This window comes from Alligator mississippiensis, unplaced genomic scaffold, assembly GCF_030867095.1.
Source record: "Alligator mississippiensis isolate rAllMis1 unplaced genomic scaffold, rAllMis1 scaffold_104, whole genome shotgun sequence".
Classification (NCBI taxonomy): domain Eukaryota; kingdom Metazoa; phylum Chordata; order Crocodylia; family Alligatoridae; genus Alligator; species Alligator mississippiensis.
The window spans coordinates 1-17,144 of record NW_026775392.1 but is presented as its reverse complement, the minus strand read 5'-3'; the positions used below and the strand labels follow the sequence as shown (position 1 = coordinate 17,144).

Genomic DNA, 17,144 nt, shown 5'->3' with positions numbered 1-17,144 from the left:
CAGAGGCGGAGGCATGCAGGGAATGCATTGCAGCTCCACCCCAGCTCCAGCCCCATACCCACACCATGCCCACTGCCAGATCCTGGCCTGGGCCCTGCCCAGCTCCTGCCCTGCCACGGGCCCTGCCTATGCCCCTCCTAGCTGGCCTCCATGAAGACCACAGGAGTGGCAGGGCCCTGACAGTGTGGGGCTATGCCAGCACAGGGCCAGGCCCTGTGGCCCCACTGCTGTCGGGGTCTCCACTGAGACCAGCAAGGAGGGGTGCAGGCAGGGGCTGCTAGGAAGTGGAGTCCAGCCACTGGCCACATCTGCCATTTGTCCACCCCTGTACTAGGTGGACAACCACGCTTGCCTCGAGCAGTTGGCCACATAGAGACATCTGCAGTGCACTCCTTTTGGTGTTAGGCACATTCGACAATGCTTCTTGTTCCCTTTCCTCTTCCTCATGGGATAAGGAGGAAATCGATGAAAAGTGGCATACAGCACTGCAGAGATCCCCCATTTCTACCGGAGGCTTTGGGTGACACTCACTCCAGTATCAGCAGCTATTTTCTGAAAGAAATCTGGATGGGATCTAAACAGAAAGGTGAAGTCAAACCAGAAGATTTTCCAAGCGCTTTTTCTTCCACTGCTGCTCACTGCAGCCAGGGTCATCTCTATATCGGGTAAGGAATCATCTTTGATTAGAGCTGCCCTGAGTTACCTTGTTGCTCACCATCGCCCTTGCAGCCAGCCTTGGCTTCCATGCTGGAGACACACACACTAGCTCCTTGGGGTCTGAAACCACCGAAAGGAGGAAGAGATTTGCTTATATCAATTCACATGGCCATTGGGTATTTTGAGACAAGGAAAGGACAGGCATATGAGGTGGGGAAGGGAAGCCATAATGATTGGGAAGCATAACACTAGCACCAGGTGGCTGCAGAGACACCACTCCTTAGGGAGTCTTGTCCTCCCAAAAGCCAGCGTGACTGCTCCTTGCGAGTGCCAGGTGCCATCACAGACCAGGCTTGTTTGCTTCTCACCGGGGCTCAGAGCAGCTCCCTTGGTCCGATGCATTTTTAATTCTCAGGGTAGGCCCAGCTTAGAGCCAGAAACATCAAGTCACTGCACTCTTCTCAGCTCAGTACAAGAGTAATTTGGAGCAAGCATTTGTTACAGGTTACAAGAAGAGATCTGGCAGCTCCACCCCTTCTCTCCAGGTCCCTGTGTTGCCAGGCAGGCAAAAGTGCACAGGTTGCCCCTTGTGGCCATTGGCATTGATGGAGTAAAACATCTGATCTCTTTATGAGCCCGAGAACTGCCCATGGTTAAAGTGAGCTGGGAAGGGTGGAGTTCAGCATTTCCTCAAAAACGAGGAAGGGACAGGGGGCAATACAAGGGTCTCAAGGCAAGAAAAGGGCAACTCAGCCCGAGATCCTTCTGCTTACCTAAGAGCAGTGCAGGCCCCCCGCAGCACCAGAGAAGGATTCACTCTAAAGAGAGGCAGGCGGGAGCAATGGAAAGAGATGAGGCTCCTAGAATAGGGATAGGCAAGTCACACTGCATCTGGACTGTGGGCTGTGTCAAGGCATTTTGGCCAGCCCACAATGGGGCCCTCAGCCCTGCTCAGTCCAGGCATGGAGAGCAGCCCAGGCCTTGGCACATGTAGCCAGCCCTGCCACCCCGACCTGTGCAGCAGGCTGGGGGCAGTACAGCTACCTGATTCCGTTTCCCAGCAGCCCTGGTAATAGCTCCTTCCAACTACCTTGCCATGGTGGTACAGCCTATGTGGGGTTCCCAGGGGACAACAGCAGAGCAGGGAACCCTGAGACTGCAGCAGGCAGCCTGCATCCACCCCCACCCTGCACAGAAATCTGGAGGGGGCACATGTCCCCTCCATACCCCACCCTGGGGAATGCACACAGTGACAGCAAACTGGCCAGGGCTCCACCCACTCCATGCCCAGACCCCATGCACCACACATGCACGTGGCCCCCCTGCAGCCTGCTCCTGGCAGCCCTTTGCCAACTAGAACACTGCCAGCCTACAAGAGGAAGCCCATCATCTCCTGTGGTGAGCAGAAACCCCACATCCCTGCTTGATGCTGTGAACCCCAGACAAGTGTCATCTCCAAGTCATGCAGCCTAGGACTTGGTGTTCTCATTCCAGGACTGTCCCACCCAATTAGGGATGGGTGGGAAGCCTAGCCTGGCTCCACTGGACAGATCACCCAGCCCACACAGGCTTCACCCCCAGCCATGGGTGTGAGGCAGATGGGTTGGGGTATTAGGATAGGGCTGTAGCCAGGTGGAGAACTGCAGTCAGAAGCAGGAAAGGAAGTGAGACCAGAAGTTGTGATTATGGGGCTGTAACAGCATTGGATTGGGGCAGAGCTGCGGCCCACCATGCAACCAGCATCAGTTCAACAGGCAAGGATGGAACAAGGAGATTACGGCTCCTGCTCAGGCCCTAGCCCCATGCTCTCCCAACCCATCATCCTGGTCCCAGCCCCAAGCCCTCCCGCCCTCAGATGCAGATCCCCACCCAGCTTCTCAGCCACATGCCCTGCTTTCAGCCCCGAGACTTCTTAGGAAGGAAAGGAGTTGCTGCACTAGGGAAGAAAGGAAGGCAGGGGAAAAGGGCAAAAAGTATACATAGTTCCTGCAGGCTTCCTGGAAGTGGGCAAAACACAGAGGGACACCAGGTGCCTTGCTTCCTCCTCCTGTTTCCTGTAACGAACTGGAGGAAGTGAGAAGCACAACAGGAGCAAGGAATAATAGAACGCAGGAAGCTGGAACAAGTGAGACAAGGCCACGAGGAAAAAAAGAGAATGAGCTGCTTCCTTTCCAGCAGTAGGATGAGGAAGTCAACTGGGGAAGGGAGACACTGCAGGAACAGGAGTTGCTGGGGACCAACAAATTAGAAGCCAATTAGGAGAGCATTTTTTCAAATGCAGCATTTATTCTAGTAGCAGGTGAAACCATCCCCTCTACAAAACTGCTTCAGGAGGACTCCTTTCCTCCCTGCAACTTGGTGGAAGAACATGTTCAGGACAGGCTGTGAATGCAACAGTGATCAACACTAAGCCAGCAACCAAACAGGCACAAGGCAGGCAAGGGATTTGGAGCAGAAGAAGCCTTCGATCAGGAGGCAGCTGACAGGCCAATTGGTACAGCAGGATTAGAGCCATCCAGGGAAAGGCAGCCCTTTCTGGGACACCCAAGTGAATACCCAGCTCAGTGGGGAGGGCAAAAGACTTGCCCATCAGAAGGAAGATGATGAGACTACCCCACCTTCACAGCTTGAATCAAATCCCTTGGAGAGAAAGGACCCCTTTACTAGGCATAACCCAAGAGGGGTTTAGTTCTTCAGGGCTCCACCTTCCCTTCCCCTGCAGGCTCCTCCACCTGCTCTGCAGAGCCTCCAGCAGGAGAAAGTGGCCCCACAACCCAGGTCAGGGGGATGTTCTTAATCACATACTCCAGCAGATCATCCAGGCACTCCTGGGCCTTGGCCAGCTTCTCCCTGCTCTGGCTCAGCAGCCCCTCAGGCAGCTCCTGGAAGGACGGGGCACTGGAGAAGGCAGCCTGGAGCTCCCCCAGGTGCTGGCAGCCCTGCTGGACCTGCTCCTGCATGCTGGTTGGCAGCCCCTGGATACTGGCTATCAGGCTCTGCCAGGCATCCTGCTCTTGCTGGAGGAGGGTCTGGACAGTGGCCAGAGCCTGGGATCCCATCTCCTGCAGGGAGAGATGGAGCCAGAGTGAGAGAAAGCCTCAGCAGGCTCCCTAGGGGCAAGACTTGCCCCAGGGCATGGCCAGGCTGCTCTGGAGCAGGGGCACTCCTACCTCAGGCTGTGGGGTGCTGTCCCCCTCCTGGCTTCCTGGCTGGCCCTGGCGCCACTCCAGCCACAGCTGCTGCAGCTTCTCCTGGCTGTCGTGCACCATCTGATCCCCAGTCTGCTTGGCTGAGCCAATCTAGGGCACACAAGATGAGGTTACAAGGCAGGACAGTGCCAACACCCCCACAGCATCCTCCTCCACTTAGGCAGCCACAGATGCCTTCTGGAGCCAATGGTACTAGAGCAGAGATACCACCGGGCCTCACTGGAAGGCAGGTCCTCCCCAAGCAGCAGGCCCTGGAGACTTAGGTTCTCAGGCAAGCTAAGGGCTAGGGAAAGAGGGACCACTTGATCCCATGCCCAAATGGGGCAGGGAGGGGACACCCGAACCACAGGTCCTTCAGGATCCTTTTGTACCTAAACCCTGCACATTCAGCCCCTGCCGGCACGCTTGTCCAGGTACACATCCAGGCTGGCCAGCTCCTGCAAGCCAACTCCTGCAACGCCCTGAACCCTGGGAGGAGGAAGGGGTGCTGCAGGAAGGGAGGCCCTACCAGGTCCACAGCTTGCTGCAGCTGGACCAGGGCCTCCAGGGCGCTCTGCCTGGCACTCCTCATCTTGCTCAGGGAGTGCTGGTAGGCTCGCTGCTGCAGGCGAGTAGAGAGGGAGCCCAGGCACACATAGTAGCTCTGCTGCTGCTTCTGCTGCTCCAGTGGAGCCACCTCTGCCCCTTGCACAGAGGCAGCAAGTGCAGCTGGAAGAAAGCAGGAGAAACCACCCCATCAGTGGGGACCAGTCAGGACCTGCAGACTCAAGCATTAGCCCAGGCAAGGGGGGGGGGGGGGAGAAAAAGGGGGGTCAGGGCCCCTGAGGGAGCTTGTGAGGACAGTGAACCCATGGGAAAGCAAGTATGGCACAGCTGCCTTGCATTAGGGGGGGGAGCAGGAGAGGGTGTAAGCTAGGGGGTTAGGAGGATGCCTCCAAAGCCTGGCACAGCCTCCCTGCCCCCAAAGTGTTGAGGACCCCTCCACCCCAGTGAAACAATCTAACTCCAACCAAGCCCTACAAAGGGGCTTGCATAGTGTCATCCCGCCTGTGGGACCCTCAGAGGGCTCAAGTAGCAGCCTCTGAACCACAAGTGCCTCCAGGCTCTGCTCACCATGGCATAACTGGAGCTGGGGCAACCTGGACCAGGACACCCCTGCCCAGTGTTTGTGGCCGCTTCGTGTTGCACTAACCCAACTGTACTACTTCAAATAGCAAAAAGCAATGGTCGCCACTTCCTGCACAGCTTTTTGGCTGTGCAGCACTGCCCGCTGGAAGCGGTAGCCCTCCTGGAGGGAAGGAGAACAGGCTGGAATCAATCCAGCTCCTCACTCGTCCTCCAGTTCCCCCATGTGTGCCAGGAGCAGCCAGAGGGAGATCCCACAAGACTGGGAAAGGCTTTTCAAGCCATGAAGGTCAGTAGCTTCAGTGACCACAAGGGTAGGATGCCCACTGCCCTGGTTATGGAGCCACCAGCTGCCAAGCTCCCCCTCCCTGGTACCAGTCTCCTCACCCAGCTCCTCAGCCGTCATGGGGAGGTAGTGGTCCACCCACTGCCCTGTCTTCCCCAGCACCAGGTCCAGGTCACTTGTAACTTTCTGGCCCACAGACAAGCCCGCTGCAGCATCCACGCTGCTGGTCACTGCCAATCTGGTCTTCTCCACACCCTCCTGGACAGCTGCTTTGGCTACATCCACCATGCTGGACACTGCAGCCTTGGGCCCAGCAGCTGTGCTGCAGACAGCATCCTTGGCCACTGCCACTGGAGCTGCATCCAGGTCCTTGGCCTCTGCAGGCACCTAGGGGAGGGAGAGAGTTTTTACTGCATTGGAAGCACAGGGCTGCATAGGGAAGATGACAGGAGCTGGGTAGAGGAGGGCCTGTCCGCCTCCTTGAAGATGCTGCCAAGACTTCTGTCAGCAATAACCTCACGGCTGCCTCCTCCCGAGGCTCTACAGGTGGCACGGAGCCACAGGGCTTCAGAAAGGGTCCTCACTCCCATGGGGCAGAGGGATTATTGTGGACATTGCCTCCCAACCTTGCAGCAGGAAGCAGAGCTGGACCAGGGCTGACCAGCCCCCTGCCGCTGCAGCCTCCAAGGCTTGTGGAAAATATTCACAGCCTTCACTGGTCCTGCCATTGAGTCTCCAGCCTTGTAACAAGCTGGCCACAGACTCATTGTGGAGGATTACACGCCCCAGTTCCTGCTCAGCTCCACTTACCCTCAACCGACTCCATTTTCATGGCTACCTTAGGAACTGGACCTCCAGGACCCTCCTTCTCCACATGGCCAGATAGGACAACTGCCCTCAGGCATATACATTGACTTATTCACCGTTGAGCTCAAACGGTCACACATTCACCCCACAGGAAGAGGAGGTCTCAGGGTGGGCAGAGCCAGCACTTGACTGCTCTGGGGCCGAGGGGGACTCATCCAGTCCCTCAGCTTTGCCGAGCAGAGCCCACTCCCTGCCAAGGGTGGGCCTGCTCCCCACTCTCGGCTCACAACAGCTGGCACCAGCACCAGGCTGGGCTGCTCGGGAGCAGGGTCCCTAGTCCCAAGCAGGACCACACCCACCCCAGGCAGCCCCAGCACTGCAGGGTGCACCTACCTGCTGCTTCTGCCCCTGGGGCTCAGAGATGGCAGCCCGGGGATCACTGTCCTTGGAGGCCATGGCAGGGGAATAGAGTCACTGAAAACTAGGAGAAAGCAGCGAGGAGCTAAGCAGGCAGCATACCTTCTAGTACCCCAGAGACTGCAGCTTCCCTGCCCCCCACCCAGCATTTCCAGGAGCTGCACAGCTGTTTGTACAAGTAGTTGCCTTGAAGTGGAGTGGGGGCTATCCTAAGCATGCAGCTTGCTAAGGGTAGGACAGCCCAGCAGCCAGACAGCGGACCACAAGAGCCACTCCAGCCAAGCACTCAGGCCTGGCCCAGCTGCACTGAGGGCAGGGATGACAAAACCTCATTTCCAAGCCAAGTACTACTGCCTGGGCCTTCACTCCTGCTCACCAGCACAGCAAGTTGCTCAGGAATCCACTGCATAGTAGGAAACATAGGAGCAACAGCACACCCCACTGGGGTGCAGGGCCAGGACACACTGATGGGGAACACAGCCTCTGCACATGAGACAAGGTAGCCTCTTCTCACTGCTGCCCAGAGAGCCAGGATGGAAGAGCTACCTGCTGCCCCCACTCCTAGAGCTAGAAGGGGAGGGAAAGCCAACCCCTCAGCTCCCTTCTCTAGATCAGCTGCGGTTTCCTGGTGGCCGCCCTCTCTCCAAGCACAGCCCTGCCTGCCCTCTCCACCAAGTCATCAGCACTCTTGGGAAACCTCAACCAGCACTGCCTAGTGCATGAGCATAGGCAACTAGGCCATTACCTCACACCACAAGCTGAAGCACAGCCTGCCTCTCACACAGGTTTTCCATGTGACTAGGCACAGCCCAGGTGGGTATTGCATCTTGAGTGCAACAGCTTTCCTTCTTCCCAGGGAGCAGAGCCACCAAGGGAGACTATCCCCTTTAGGTACTAAGGCTCTTTTCTTGAGCCAGGATCCTGCTCTTATCCTAGGTCAAGCAGCAATTCACCCAAGGAATTACTAGGGAGACTTTTTCCCAGCCCAAGGCACAAATCAGCTCTTTTTAGATTAGAGGAAGAACTAATAACTTGCACCCTTAAGAGTTATTAATACAGATTCTGCTGCACAGCCCAGCCCAGCCCAGCCCAGCCAATATCTTCTAAAAAAATGGAACAGCAAAACAGACCTCACAAGAAATATTCTTACCCCAGAAACCAAGAAAAGCAACTGGAAAGATATAAACACCTTCACAGCTCAGAGCAGACCACACACAACCCAAACCCAAAATCTCTCACCATGCAGCAACACCACCACCTGCCTCAACCCAGCCCTTATATACCTGGGATAAAGTCAGCAGCAGGCAGGGCCCACATGACAGACAGCTCTGCAGAGCAATCAGAAAGAGGTACTGTCTGTCCAGACCAATTAGGTGTTGCTCTCAAGGGGCCCTCCTCTCCTACCTGGCACAGTGATTATAAATTAATTAACTTTGCTTTCAGCCAGGTGATTAGCCTGGGTAACAGAACAGGGAGCTGCAAGGGTACACAGATCCAAAGCCTTCCACATAGTTAAGCCAATCAATAGGTGCATTCCCTAATGGCACATTTAGTAACCGATCATGTGCAACTCCTGGTCTCCTAAAGAGGTGCTATCTAATTTGTCTCTGCCTCCCACACCTCGGTGCCTGTCATAACTGTGACTTGTTTGTTCTGGTTTTTAACTCACCTGATACAATTCTGTTGAGGGAGACTAGGCATTGGCAGAATGACATCAGCTTCAAACAGAAGCAAATTAATTTGTGACCACTTTGGCCGTGTGTAGAGGAAACAACATTTCCTGTTTACGTCAACGCGACTGTGTTAGTGTTTGCATGACCCGGGATTTCCTGCTGCCTTAAAGTCCATTCAGCACCTTAAACTAACACTACTCCGAGATGTTTTAAATTGCTTCGCTTTCATATTACGCCGCTTAAAGCTGAGACCCAGAGCAAAATTTGAGACTGAAAGAACAAGTGGTGGGAGGAGAAAGTAAAAGACATTGAAACGTTTGCCACAAAATAGAAAAAAGGTGGTGCAAACCAAGCCAAAGTCACGTGCCAGGGCCAACGCAGAGATGGGGAGCAGGCAGCTTGGAGCTCCCTGCTCTCCCATATCCGTGCGCTGTCGAGCCCCCGTGCTGAGGCACCCTGCGCCCCAGCAAGCTGGTCCCTGGTTGACTGGGGCGCAGGGTTCCTCCAAATGGGGGAGCAGGCAGCCCTGGGCTGGTTGCTCCCGTTTGTGCATGCCTCAGTGCCGAGGCGCCGCAGTGGAGGTCCCGCGCTGAGACATGTGGAGTCCCTGCGCTGAGAAACGCTGAGACAGGGGAGCAGCCAGATGGGGACCGGCTGCACGGGGTGCGCGGGGTGCAGGTGCCTCAGCGCAAGGGTTCACAGTGCATGGAGAGGGAGAAGCAGGCAGCACTGGGCTGCCTGCTTCCCCTGTTAGCACGTGCCGCTGCCTGGGTGGCTGGGGCACAGGGTGCCTCAGTGCAGGCTAGAGATAGCGCCTGCCGAGGCACCCTGTGCCCCCACCACCCCTCCTCCCACCTTGCAGTAGGTGGAACAGTGGGACAATGTGCCCTACTGCAAAGCACCCAGGCAGGGGCATGCACTGGGGCACAAACAGTGGCACAGATTTGTGCCGCCACATTTTGTGTTGCTAAAAAGGCAAACTGCTTCTCGCGTGGGTCCTGCCTGAGATTTTACTGCAGAGCTAATTAGGCTGCTGCATGGTAAGCATCTGGCGTAGATGCTCCCACTGGATCAAATGATGATCATCGAGTATGATGTTAACATGGTGTACCGTATTGGTGATGTTCTTCTGACGGTTGTTTTGCGGCTTGTAAAGTTGGTCCTGTAGAAACTGGTTCCATTTTTTTTCTTTTTGCGTTGGATGCATGCTGTAATAAGTCCTTCGTAGTCTTGTCCTGGAGTTCCCCTACTGACCAGAGGAGTCCAGCTGTGGGAATTGCCTTCATGGGGAGCTGGGGTGAGCCAGGGACATCACTGGCTGCAGCAGGTAGTTCCCATCTTCCTATACCTCCTCCCTCCTCACCTCCCCAGTGTCCCCCTTGGCCTGTGGAGTGAAAAGAATCTTACTGTGCTGTAAAGTACAAGGGGAGTCTAAAACCCCAAGGCAGAGGATAGTAGACCCAGTGCTGTCTTTGAATTTGGGACTGTATTTTTTTAGAAATCACTTTGTTTTTTTCCAGTTCATTAGCTTGAATTTTGCTTTCCACCTCAGGTAGAAGACTATATTCTTACTTCCTTAAGAGCCCAAGGGATAGTTCTCCACATCCTCTGAGAAGTTATTGTATAGCCAGAACTGAACATTTCATTGCATTGCATGGAGAATGAACTTAAACAAAGACAGACGCTGTGAGCAGGATTTGAACCTGCGTGGGGGAAACCCCATTGGATTTCAAGTCCAACGCCTTAACCACTCGGCCACCACAGCTGGGTCTTGTAGTATGGAACCCTAACCCATGGAAAAGAGAAAGACCAGAGGCAGAAGACAGCAGTGATGACAATGAATGATGAAGAAAAGCCTCGCTCCAAGTCCAGAATCTGGAAACAAAATCTATCACTGTGGCCATGGAGCGACTTCACATCCATTTGGTTACCCGGGCAGCGATCTTGCTGTCCTCAACCAGAGAGGCTGCTTCTCGCGGGGGCAAAGACAGAGCTCTCTGCTGTCACTTCACTTCAGTGCTCTCTCTCAGACCAGGATGTCAAGCATCCAGAAAACCTCTGCTTCGTTTGCACAGATATTTGTTGGACTCCAACAGCAGGTGAACATGTGACATTTCTTCCTGTTGCACCTGCAGACACCCAAGGAGAGACAGGGCCCTGGACGTGTGGAGAGCAAAGGAGCTAAAGGAGCTGGGCAAGGGAGAGCATGTCTAGGTCAGAGTTTCTCAACGGTGGGGAATGATGAGATCCTGTGGAGGGTGTCTTGCTGCCCCCACTGCCAGGTGGCACCCTCACAGGATCTGAACAACTCCAGGAGAAACACCTGAGCCCACTATGATTTGGAGACGCAGCCTTCGGAGGTGGGGTCATGTGCACTGACATTGCACCATCGGATCACAAACAACGGTTTTCTTGTTCCCCGTGGTTCTCCAGACCTCTCTGGAAGCGTGTGTCTTGTTTCCTGCCCAGAGGGATTTTTATTCCCTCCCAACTCCCACAAAGCCTGGTTGGCCCTTAAAGGCGATTTCAGGGTATGAGGGTTTCTTTTGACAGCCTCTGTTCTCCTGCAAAACTAGCCTCCTTCAATGGAGTGAATGAGGAAGCAATCTTTACTGCAAGTCTCCAATTATGAATACTTTTAGCAAATCTTGGAGTATTGCTATCCAATACAGAATCACATACACAAATACACATACATGCATTTCATAAGTGTATAGACTTCATGATCTAAGTAGAAATAAGCAGTCTTACAAAGTAAAATCTTTACATCTTCAAAAATCGAAAAATTCTAGAGCCGTCCAGCTTGTTGGGGACGTGTTACTCAGATTTGGAGAGAGGCAAGGATTTCTTAGGGCGATATCTTACGTTGGAACAACTTCATAGCTGAGACAGGGAAACCACCTTTTGAATCTTTAGACAGTCTTCCTTAGATCAAGAATATCCTGCATTGGAAAGCTTCTCTAACTCTATCCCAACTATGCAGCAGGTGTAGTGAGATAGAGCACCCTGAGAGATCCTTGGCTCCCACATCATCTCTGTACTGTCACGGCTACATCACTCTTACACTATGAAATCTGAAGACTAAGTACTAAGAGGCATTAGATCTTCACTTAGGTTTGCAGGTGGGAACCTCAACAAAGGACACCAGAGGGTGTCATATCACAGGGAATGGATCCCTTTTCCATCCCACTCCTTTTATCCTCCTTTCATCCAGCATTACCAGACAGACCTTTGCCAATCTGGGGGAGAAAGGGGATGATCTTGCATCATCCTGTTGGTTGAGATAGAGGATGCTAACCTGAAAACTTAATTAACATTTCATGTCCTAACACTGGCTCCTCTTTTTAAGAAATTTCTTTTACCCCGACTCAGTTTCTATTCTACTTCCCTTTGCCTCATTTGCTAATATGGCCTAACTTACACATAACACAGCTAAAAGCTGACAAGAGCTGGTATACTGCAGCTGACAGGATTGTGGCTGAAGAGAAAGGTCTTTGCCCTCACCCCCTATTCATCAGGTTTGTCTTTCCCCTCCCTGCCTTCAATGCAAACAGGCAGAGCCTCTTCCCACCCCACACCATGGAGGGACACCACGAGCCGAGCAGCCACAGCCCTGATCGCTGCCTGCACTCCCATCCCAAGGAGGCAGGTGATGACATGTGCTTGCAGCACCCACCACAGCCTTCCTCTCACATGCTGACAAAAGGGAGAAGCCAGGAGATAACCCAGTCCCTCGGGCTGGGAGACTGTGCTGCTGCATTTCATTGGGAGCTTAATATGTTGTGAGTTCAGCAACAATGCTCTGGGCACTCCTGGGCTGAACTAGCAGTTATTTCCTATTATAACTCTCTGGGATCATATCCAGGGTGGATCTCAACAATTGCCTCAGTAGATGTATGCAGATCTTGTACTTGCTCTGCCTCTGACTTGACAGAGTCCAGTCCGGTGCAGAGAGAAGAACCAAGAAATGTCTCTGGATCCTCAGGGCAGAGAACGTGGAGTCCCCAGTGCTGCAAAACTGCCACAAGCAAAGCGAACCCTGCGGTGCTGAGCATGAGGGCGTTAGCCGTAAAGGGACAGTGCAAGGAAAACACAACGAGACATACCAGAGCTGCTCCCGCAGAAGGAGCCTGGCTCAGAGCAGCAGCAGAAAGAGCCCAGGCAGGTCCCTGTAGGATGCCAAGATGAGGCAAGGGGAAATTTGGGAAGAAACCTGAAAGGCAGATGGTGCAGGTCTAGATACGTGCAAAAGCATGAATACGGTCCAAGAGCAGAGCCCCCAGCTATGCTCACCTCACACCAGCTGTGAGGAAGGCCCTGGAAACTAGAAGCTCCAATGACAAGTCACAGACCCAAGCATGCTCTCACTGCACCACAACACCCCCACATATTTCTAGCCCTTGACACTCCTCTCACCACCTACATGGACACAGAGGTCTCTCTTCCACTACCCCAACAGAGACAGGAAGAGGACCCAGTAAGTACTTCTGTAGGAGAAGCTTTCCCTTGCATTGCCCCAGGGGAGAAGGTGGGAGAAGATTTGAACCCAGAATCTTTGATCCAAGACACCAGTGTCTTTGCTATTAGGCCAGTGGGGCTGAATAGATACAGCTGCTCAAGAAAATGAATTTTTCTAACTACATGTAATTGTCTCTGCCTCCACACGACTTGGAGCATGGACTGGCGACCTTTTACAAGCCGTGGGCCAAAACAACTTGTTTCCAGTCCAGTGTGGACCGCGTGGCTGAAGCAGCATGTCAGTGGCAGGGGGCTTCTCCCTGCCCATGCCAGGACCAGGCAAGTGCCAATAATGAATCAGCTCTATGGAGTCAGCGTCTCCTCTGAGTCGTGAGGTTGGGAAGGACCATCGTCTTCTACTCCTACATCCTGCGCAAATGCAGGGTGCACTGGATGAAACCCGCCCTTCTCCAGGCACTACCCCGCCTCCGATGAAACAGAGCCCACGGGTGCCATGGGCACCTTGTTCCCTGGCCCTGCTGTTATGACGGGGTTGCGGAGCGTCTGTCTCAGCGCTCAGTGCAGACGGCAGCCTCTGCAGTGGGGGGAGAAACTTCTCCTCCCTCCTCTCTATGGCAAGCTGTCCAAAATCACTGACTGTCCTCACGTGCCCCCTGAACTTTCTCCAAGCCAACCTCACCTGGTTCTCCCAGCCTTTCCTCATATGGCTGCATTTCATCTCCTTTATGCTTGTGACTTACCTTCAACCCAGCCTGCTTCACAGACAGGATGGTCCCCTCTTCGATGGTGGGACAGTATGGCTATATTGGCAGAAGGCAGGGCAGGGTAATACTTGGGGGAGTAACTCATGCAAGGAGGCATAAGCTTTCCTGGCTGCAGCTGACTTCATAAGAAGCTACGCCCGTGTTGACGAAGGAAGCCATCTTCTGAGGAAAGCCTGGTGAAGAAGAGCCATACAGCATGTTGTGGCTGCTGCAAGGTATTGCCTGGAAATAGCAGCCCTTAGTGGCTTGCTCGAGTGAGGACTAACTCACTTGTCTGCCTCGGGGACCAGGTTGCAACTTCTGTTGCTGGTCCAGGCACACCACGTTCTGACACTATCAAATCCCGCACCCCCACTCCTGGTGCCTTTTGTGACGACACGCTCCTCCTGTGAAGTTACAGCTCCTGTGAAACCTGAGCCAGCGCTTCATCCTCCATCAAGACACAGGAATGGGCCACTCTGTGATTTATGCCAGATGTGAGGACAACACCATGAGCATGCATGGCTTCTTGAGGATACTGCCCGGCTTTGGAGCATGGATTCAGGAGCATGCACCTTGTGCAGGGGCCTGGGAGGAGGGAACCGCTTAGCAGAGAGGAGACAGCGGGGCCCTGCTGGCACTGGGTGTGCAGCTGCCAGGTTGGGCTGAAGTCACGTTGACTCCCTGGGGCCAGGCCCTGGGGTCAGGTCAGGTCTGTGAAGACCTTGCCTCAAACTCAGGCCACCTGCCCCCACCACCAACTTCTTTAACTTGTGAGAAACACTTCTGTCTTAATTCCCAAAGCAAACTGGTGATTTTCAAAGGGGTGGGTGAGCATTTCCTATGTGTGGGCACTGTGGCTTAGTTGGTAAAAGCACCTGTTCAGTAAATAGGGGAGTCTGGGTTCAAATCCCAGCAGTATCTGCTTCCTTTCTCACCACAATGGAAGGTTTCTTACCATCAAAACAGGATTGAACCTAGAGTCAATACTAGCTTTCTGGCTCCATCTTCCCACCCCTTGGGACTTTGATTGACAACTAAAGCTGTCTCCAATTAACAAGAAATGGGGTCTGCTGAGAGGTAGGTCAAGTGCTGTGTTTACAGTGGGGAACCATCAGGAAGAGTGGGATCCCTTCCCTGTTTCTAAGTAGAACTGCAGCCCTGTGCAATGTAAACCCCCATTCTTCATAGGAAATCCATGGGTCTGACTTTTTTCTTCTTGCCAAGAGACCGTCTCATGTTTCAAAGGTTGTCTTTGGTTGATGCAGGAAGACCCAAGTGAAATTCAACTTGTAACCCGGGTGGCAGCCCAATAGTTGCCACCTGTGACGGCCCTAACCAGAGGGATTAATAATGAATAAATATGTGCTTCTTGAACGCGTTCAGTATTTTTCCTAACAGGTAATTTTAGCTAATATAAAGCTTGTGAGCTTGTAACCCACAAATGTAACTTGTCTGTCATAAGGTTAACCAAAACGATAAAACTAACTGTTTGTATTAATTGTGGAACTGACTGGGCCTCAAAGGCAAAGCTGTAGCTGCAAGATTAGCTGACCTAATGGTTTTTGCTCAGGGTTCAGCCTTGACGATAAAAACTGGATCCAGCCACCTGGCACACCCAACACATTCCAGAAAAGCACGTTCCAAGAAAGCATATTCTGAGACACCTAAAAGGGTTAGGCTAAACAAAGTAATGTTAATTTCAAACGTGAAGATGCTGCATGTAATTTGCTTATTGGATAAACCCAAGTCTGGGTAGTAATTTTTAACACCTTTCAATCCCATAGGGTAACAGCTATAGGGCAAGATTATGAGTGGCTCTAAAACCAGCAGATTAGAATAAGACTAGGTATAAAAAGCACGTGCATCAGGTGACCAGCAGGAAGGAAGGAGGGAACAGAACGGTCATTGCTGTTCCAAGCCCGGACTCCGGACTCCCAGTATGAGTGAGATTCGGATCCTGATCAAGGGATCTTCCTCTGACAGTGTCGATGGAGGACGCCTGACTTTGAGGGACTATCGATAAGTTGGCATCGAGGGACCTGGCATCGAGGGACTATCGATAAGTTACCAACCCATGTCTGTCTCTCTGTTGTTTTAAACAGCCCAGTGGCTGATTCCCTCGCAGTGCCCAGTTGGCCTGCAACAGAATCGATCCATCTATCTGTTGTTATTGTCTGTTGTTATTATTTACTATTAGCTCTTTAATACTGCATTATCTGCTTATTGCATTTATCTTTCTGTTAACTGTTGTGTGTGTAAGCTATAATAAATTTGCCTTTGCTTCACTCCCAACTTGGCCTCCTTGATCCGAAACTGAACCGAACACTCACAGTGCCCAGCTGGTCTGTGACAGCCACCCCTGCCCAATATCAGGGATAGTGTGGTAAGAGTAGAGGAGGGCTTCCAGCCAGCACCAATTTACTTTCCAGCCGGCCCCTGCTCCCCACAGAGCAGCCCATGGTCCCACGAAGGTCTAACACTTAACTGATTTAACTATTTACACTTTTTTTACAAAACAAGAATAATAGGAAAGGTTATTCACCAGTGAACTTCAATCACATAACCAGGGCTTGGGGCGCCAGCTGTCTGCCCCAAGCCCTGCCCGCTGCTCCCTCTCTGCTGCAGGGCTGGAGGCTCGGCCACCTGCCCCTGCTTTCTTCTCCCAGGGCCTTCAAAGCTCTTCAGAGAGGGCACTGTCAGCAGCTCCCATGCCAGTTCAGTGGCTGCTTTTATCCCCTCCGGCAGTCCCTCCCTGGCTTGCAAACCGGCCAACAAGGGCTCAGGGTGGCAGGTCCCCAATCCCAGCCACCCCCTCCCATGCGAATGAGGGGATTGAAAACCCCTTCTTTTGACTGGCTTCTCCTTTTCCAAGAGCAGGGCTGCCCTGCTCCACCCTTGGGGTCGCTCCGAGTTCACTGGCACTGTTTCTAGCCCAGGGTAAGTATCTCAAGCCAATCTGGTGAGCCCACATTGGCAGTCTGTTACAAACTAGATCCCAGGAGCAGCACTGAGAGCCCAAATCCAGATCCCAGGGGCATCATTTCTGAAAGAGGCATTCTGCTTTGGACTTTTCCAAATGCATTTAATGGTCACAGATCAAGAATGGGTAGGAAACCACTGTGAAGAAAAGTCATCTACAAATAGACTGAAAGAGAGAGCAATTGAATGAGAGACTGAGTCTTTCTGACACCTATCTTTAAGAAAGGGAAAAGGGAGGACCAAAGCCACTACAGGCCAGGGAGTTTGACCTGAATCCCTGATAAATGCCTGAAGTAAATTATCAAAGAATCCATAGCAGACAGGCTAGCACAAGGCAGCATGCCGAAGGACAGCCAGCATGACTTCATTACGGCAGGTCATGCCAGACCAACCTCATTTCCTTCTATGATCAGGTCACTCACCACCTGGATGGGGGAAATGAGGTTGATGTCATATACTTGGACTTCAAAAAGGCCTTTGACCTGGTCTCCCACAAAGTCCGCATGAAAAAATTGGGAAAATGTGGCCTCAACTTCATTCAAGTCCAGTGGAGAGGTAACTGGCTACGAGGTAGGACCCAGAGCGTATTGATTGACAGAACTGAGTCATCATGGTGGAGGGAGAGCAGTGGCATCCCTCAGGGTTCAGTCTTCAGACCAGAACATGTTCATCAATGATTTGCATTCGGGTATTAAAAGCAAACTAGCAAACCATTAAAAGCAAACTATTAAGCGCAAAGTTCGCGGACAACAAACTATGTCATAGA

The 17,144-nt window shown here is 52.9% G+C and overlaps 1 protein-coding gene and 2 non-coding genes across 3 annotated transcripts; 1 reads left to right on the top strand and 2 right to left on the bottom strand.

Annotated features, from left to right (window-relative positions):
- Window positions 1-2,253: 2,253 nt before the first annotated feature.
- LOC132247475 (perilipin-3-like) lies at window positions 2,254-7,769 on the bottom strand. Its single transcript, XM_059720205.1, has 6 exons — window positions 7,652-7,769; window positions 6,478-6,565; window positions 5,379-5,664; window positions 4,375-4,574; window positions 3,828-3,956; window positions 2,254-3,719 (listed from the first exon to the last, which is right to left on the bottom strand). The coding sequence occupies exons 2-6, from the start codon at window positions 6,538-6,540 to the stop codon at window positions 3,351-3,353; spliced, it is 1,047 nt and encodes a 348-aa protein (XP_059576188.1). The 5' UTR covers window positions 6,541-6,565; window positions 7,652-7,769; the 3' UTR covers window positions 2,254-3,350.
- A 2,087-nt stretch (window positions 7,770-9,856) lies between these two features.
- On the bottom strand, window positions 9,857-9,939 carry TRNAS-UGA (transfer RNA serine (anticodon UGA)). The gene has a single exon. It is a non-coding gene; the product is annotated as a tRNA-Ser (tRNA).
- Window positions 9,940-14,246: 4,307 nt separating this feature from the next.
- TRNAT-AGU (transfer RNA threonine (anticodon AGU)) lies at window positions 14,247-14,320 on the top strand. Its single transcript has one exon. It is a non-coding gene; the product is annotated as a tRNA-Thr (tRNA).
- The last annotated feature ends 2,824 nt before the right edge of the window (window positions 14,321-17,144 follow it).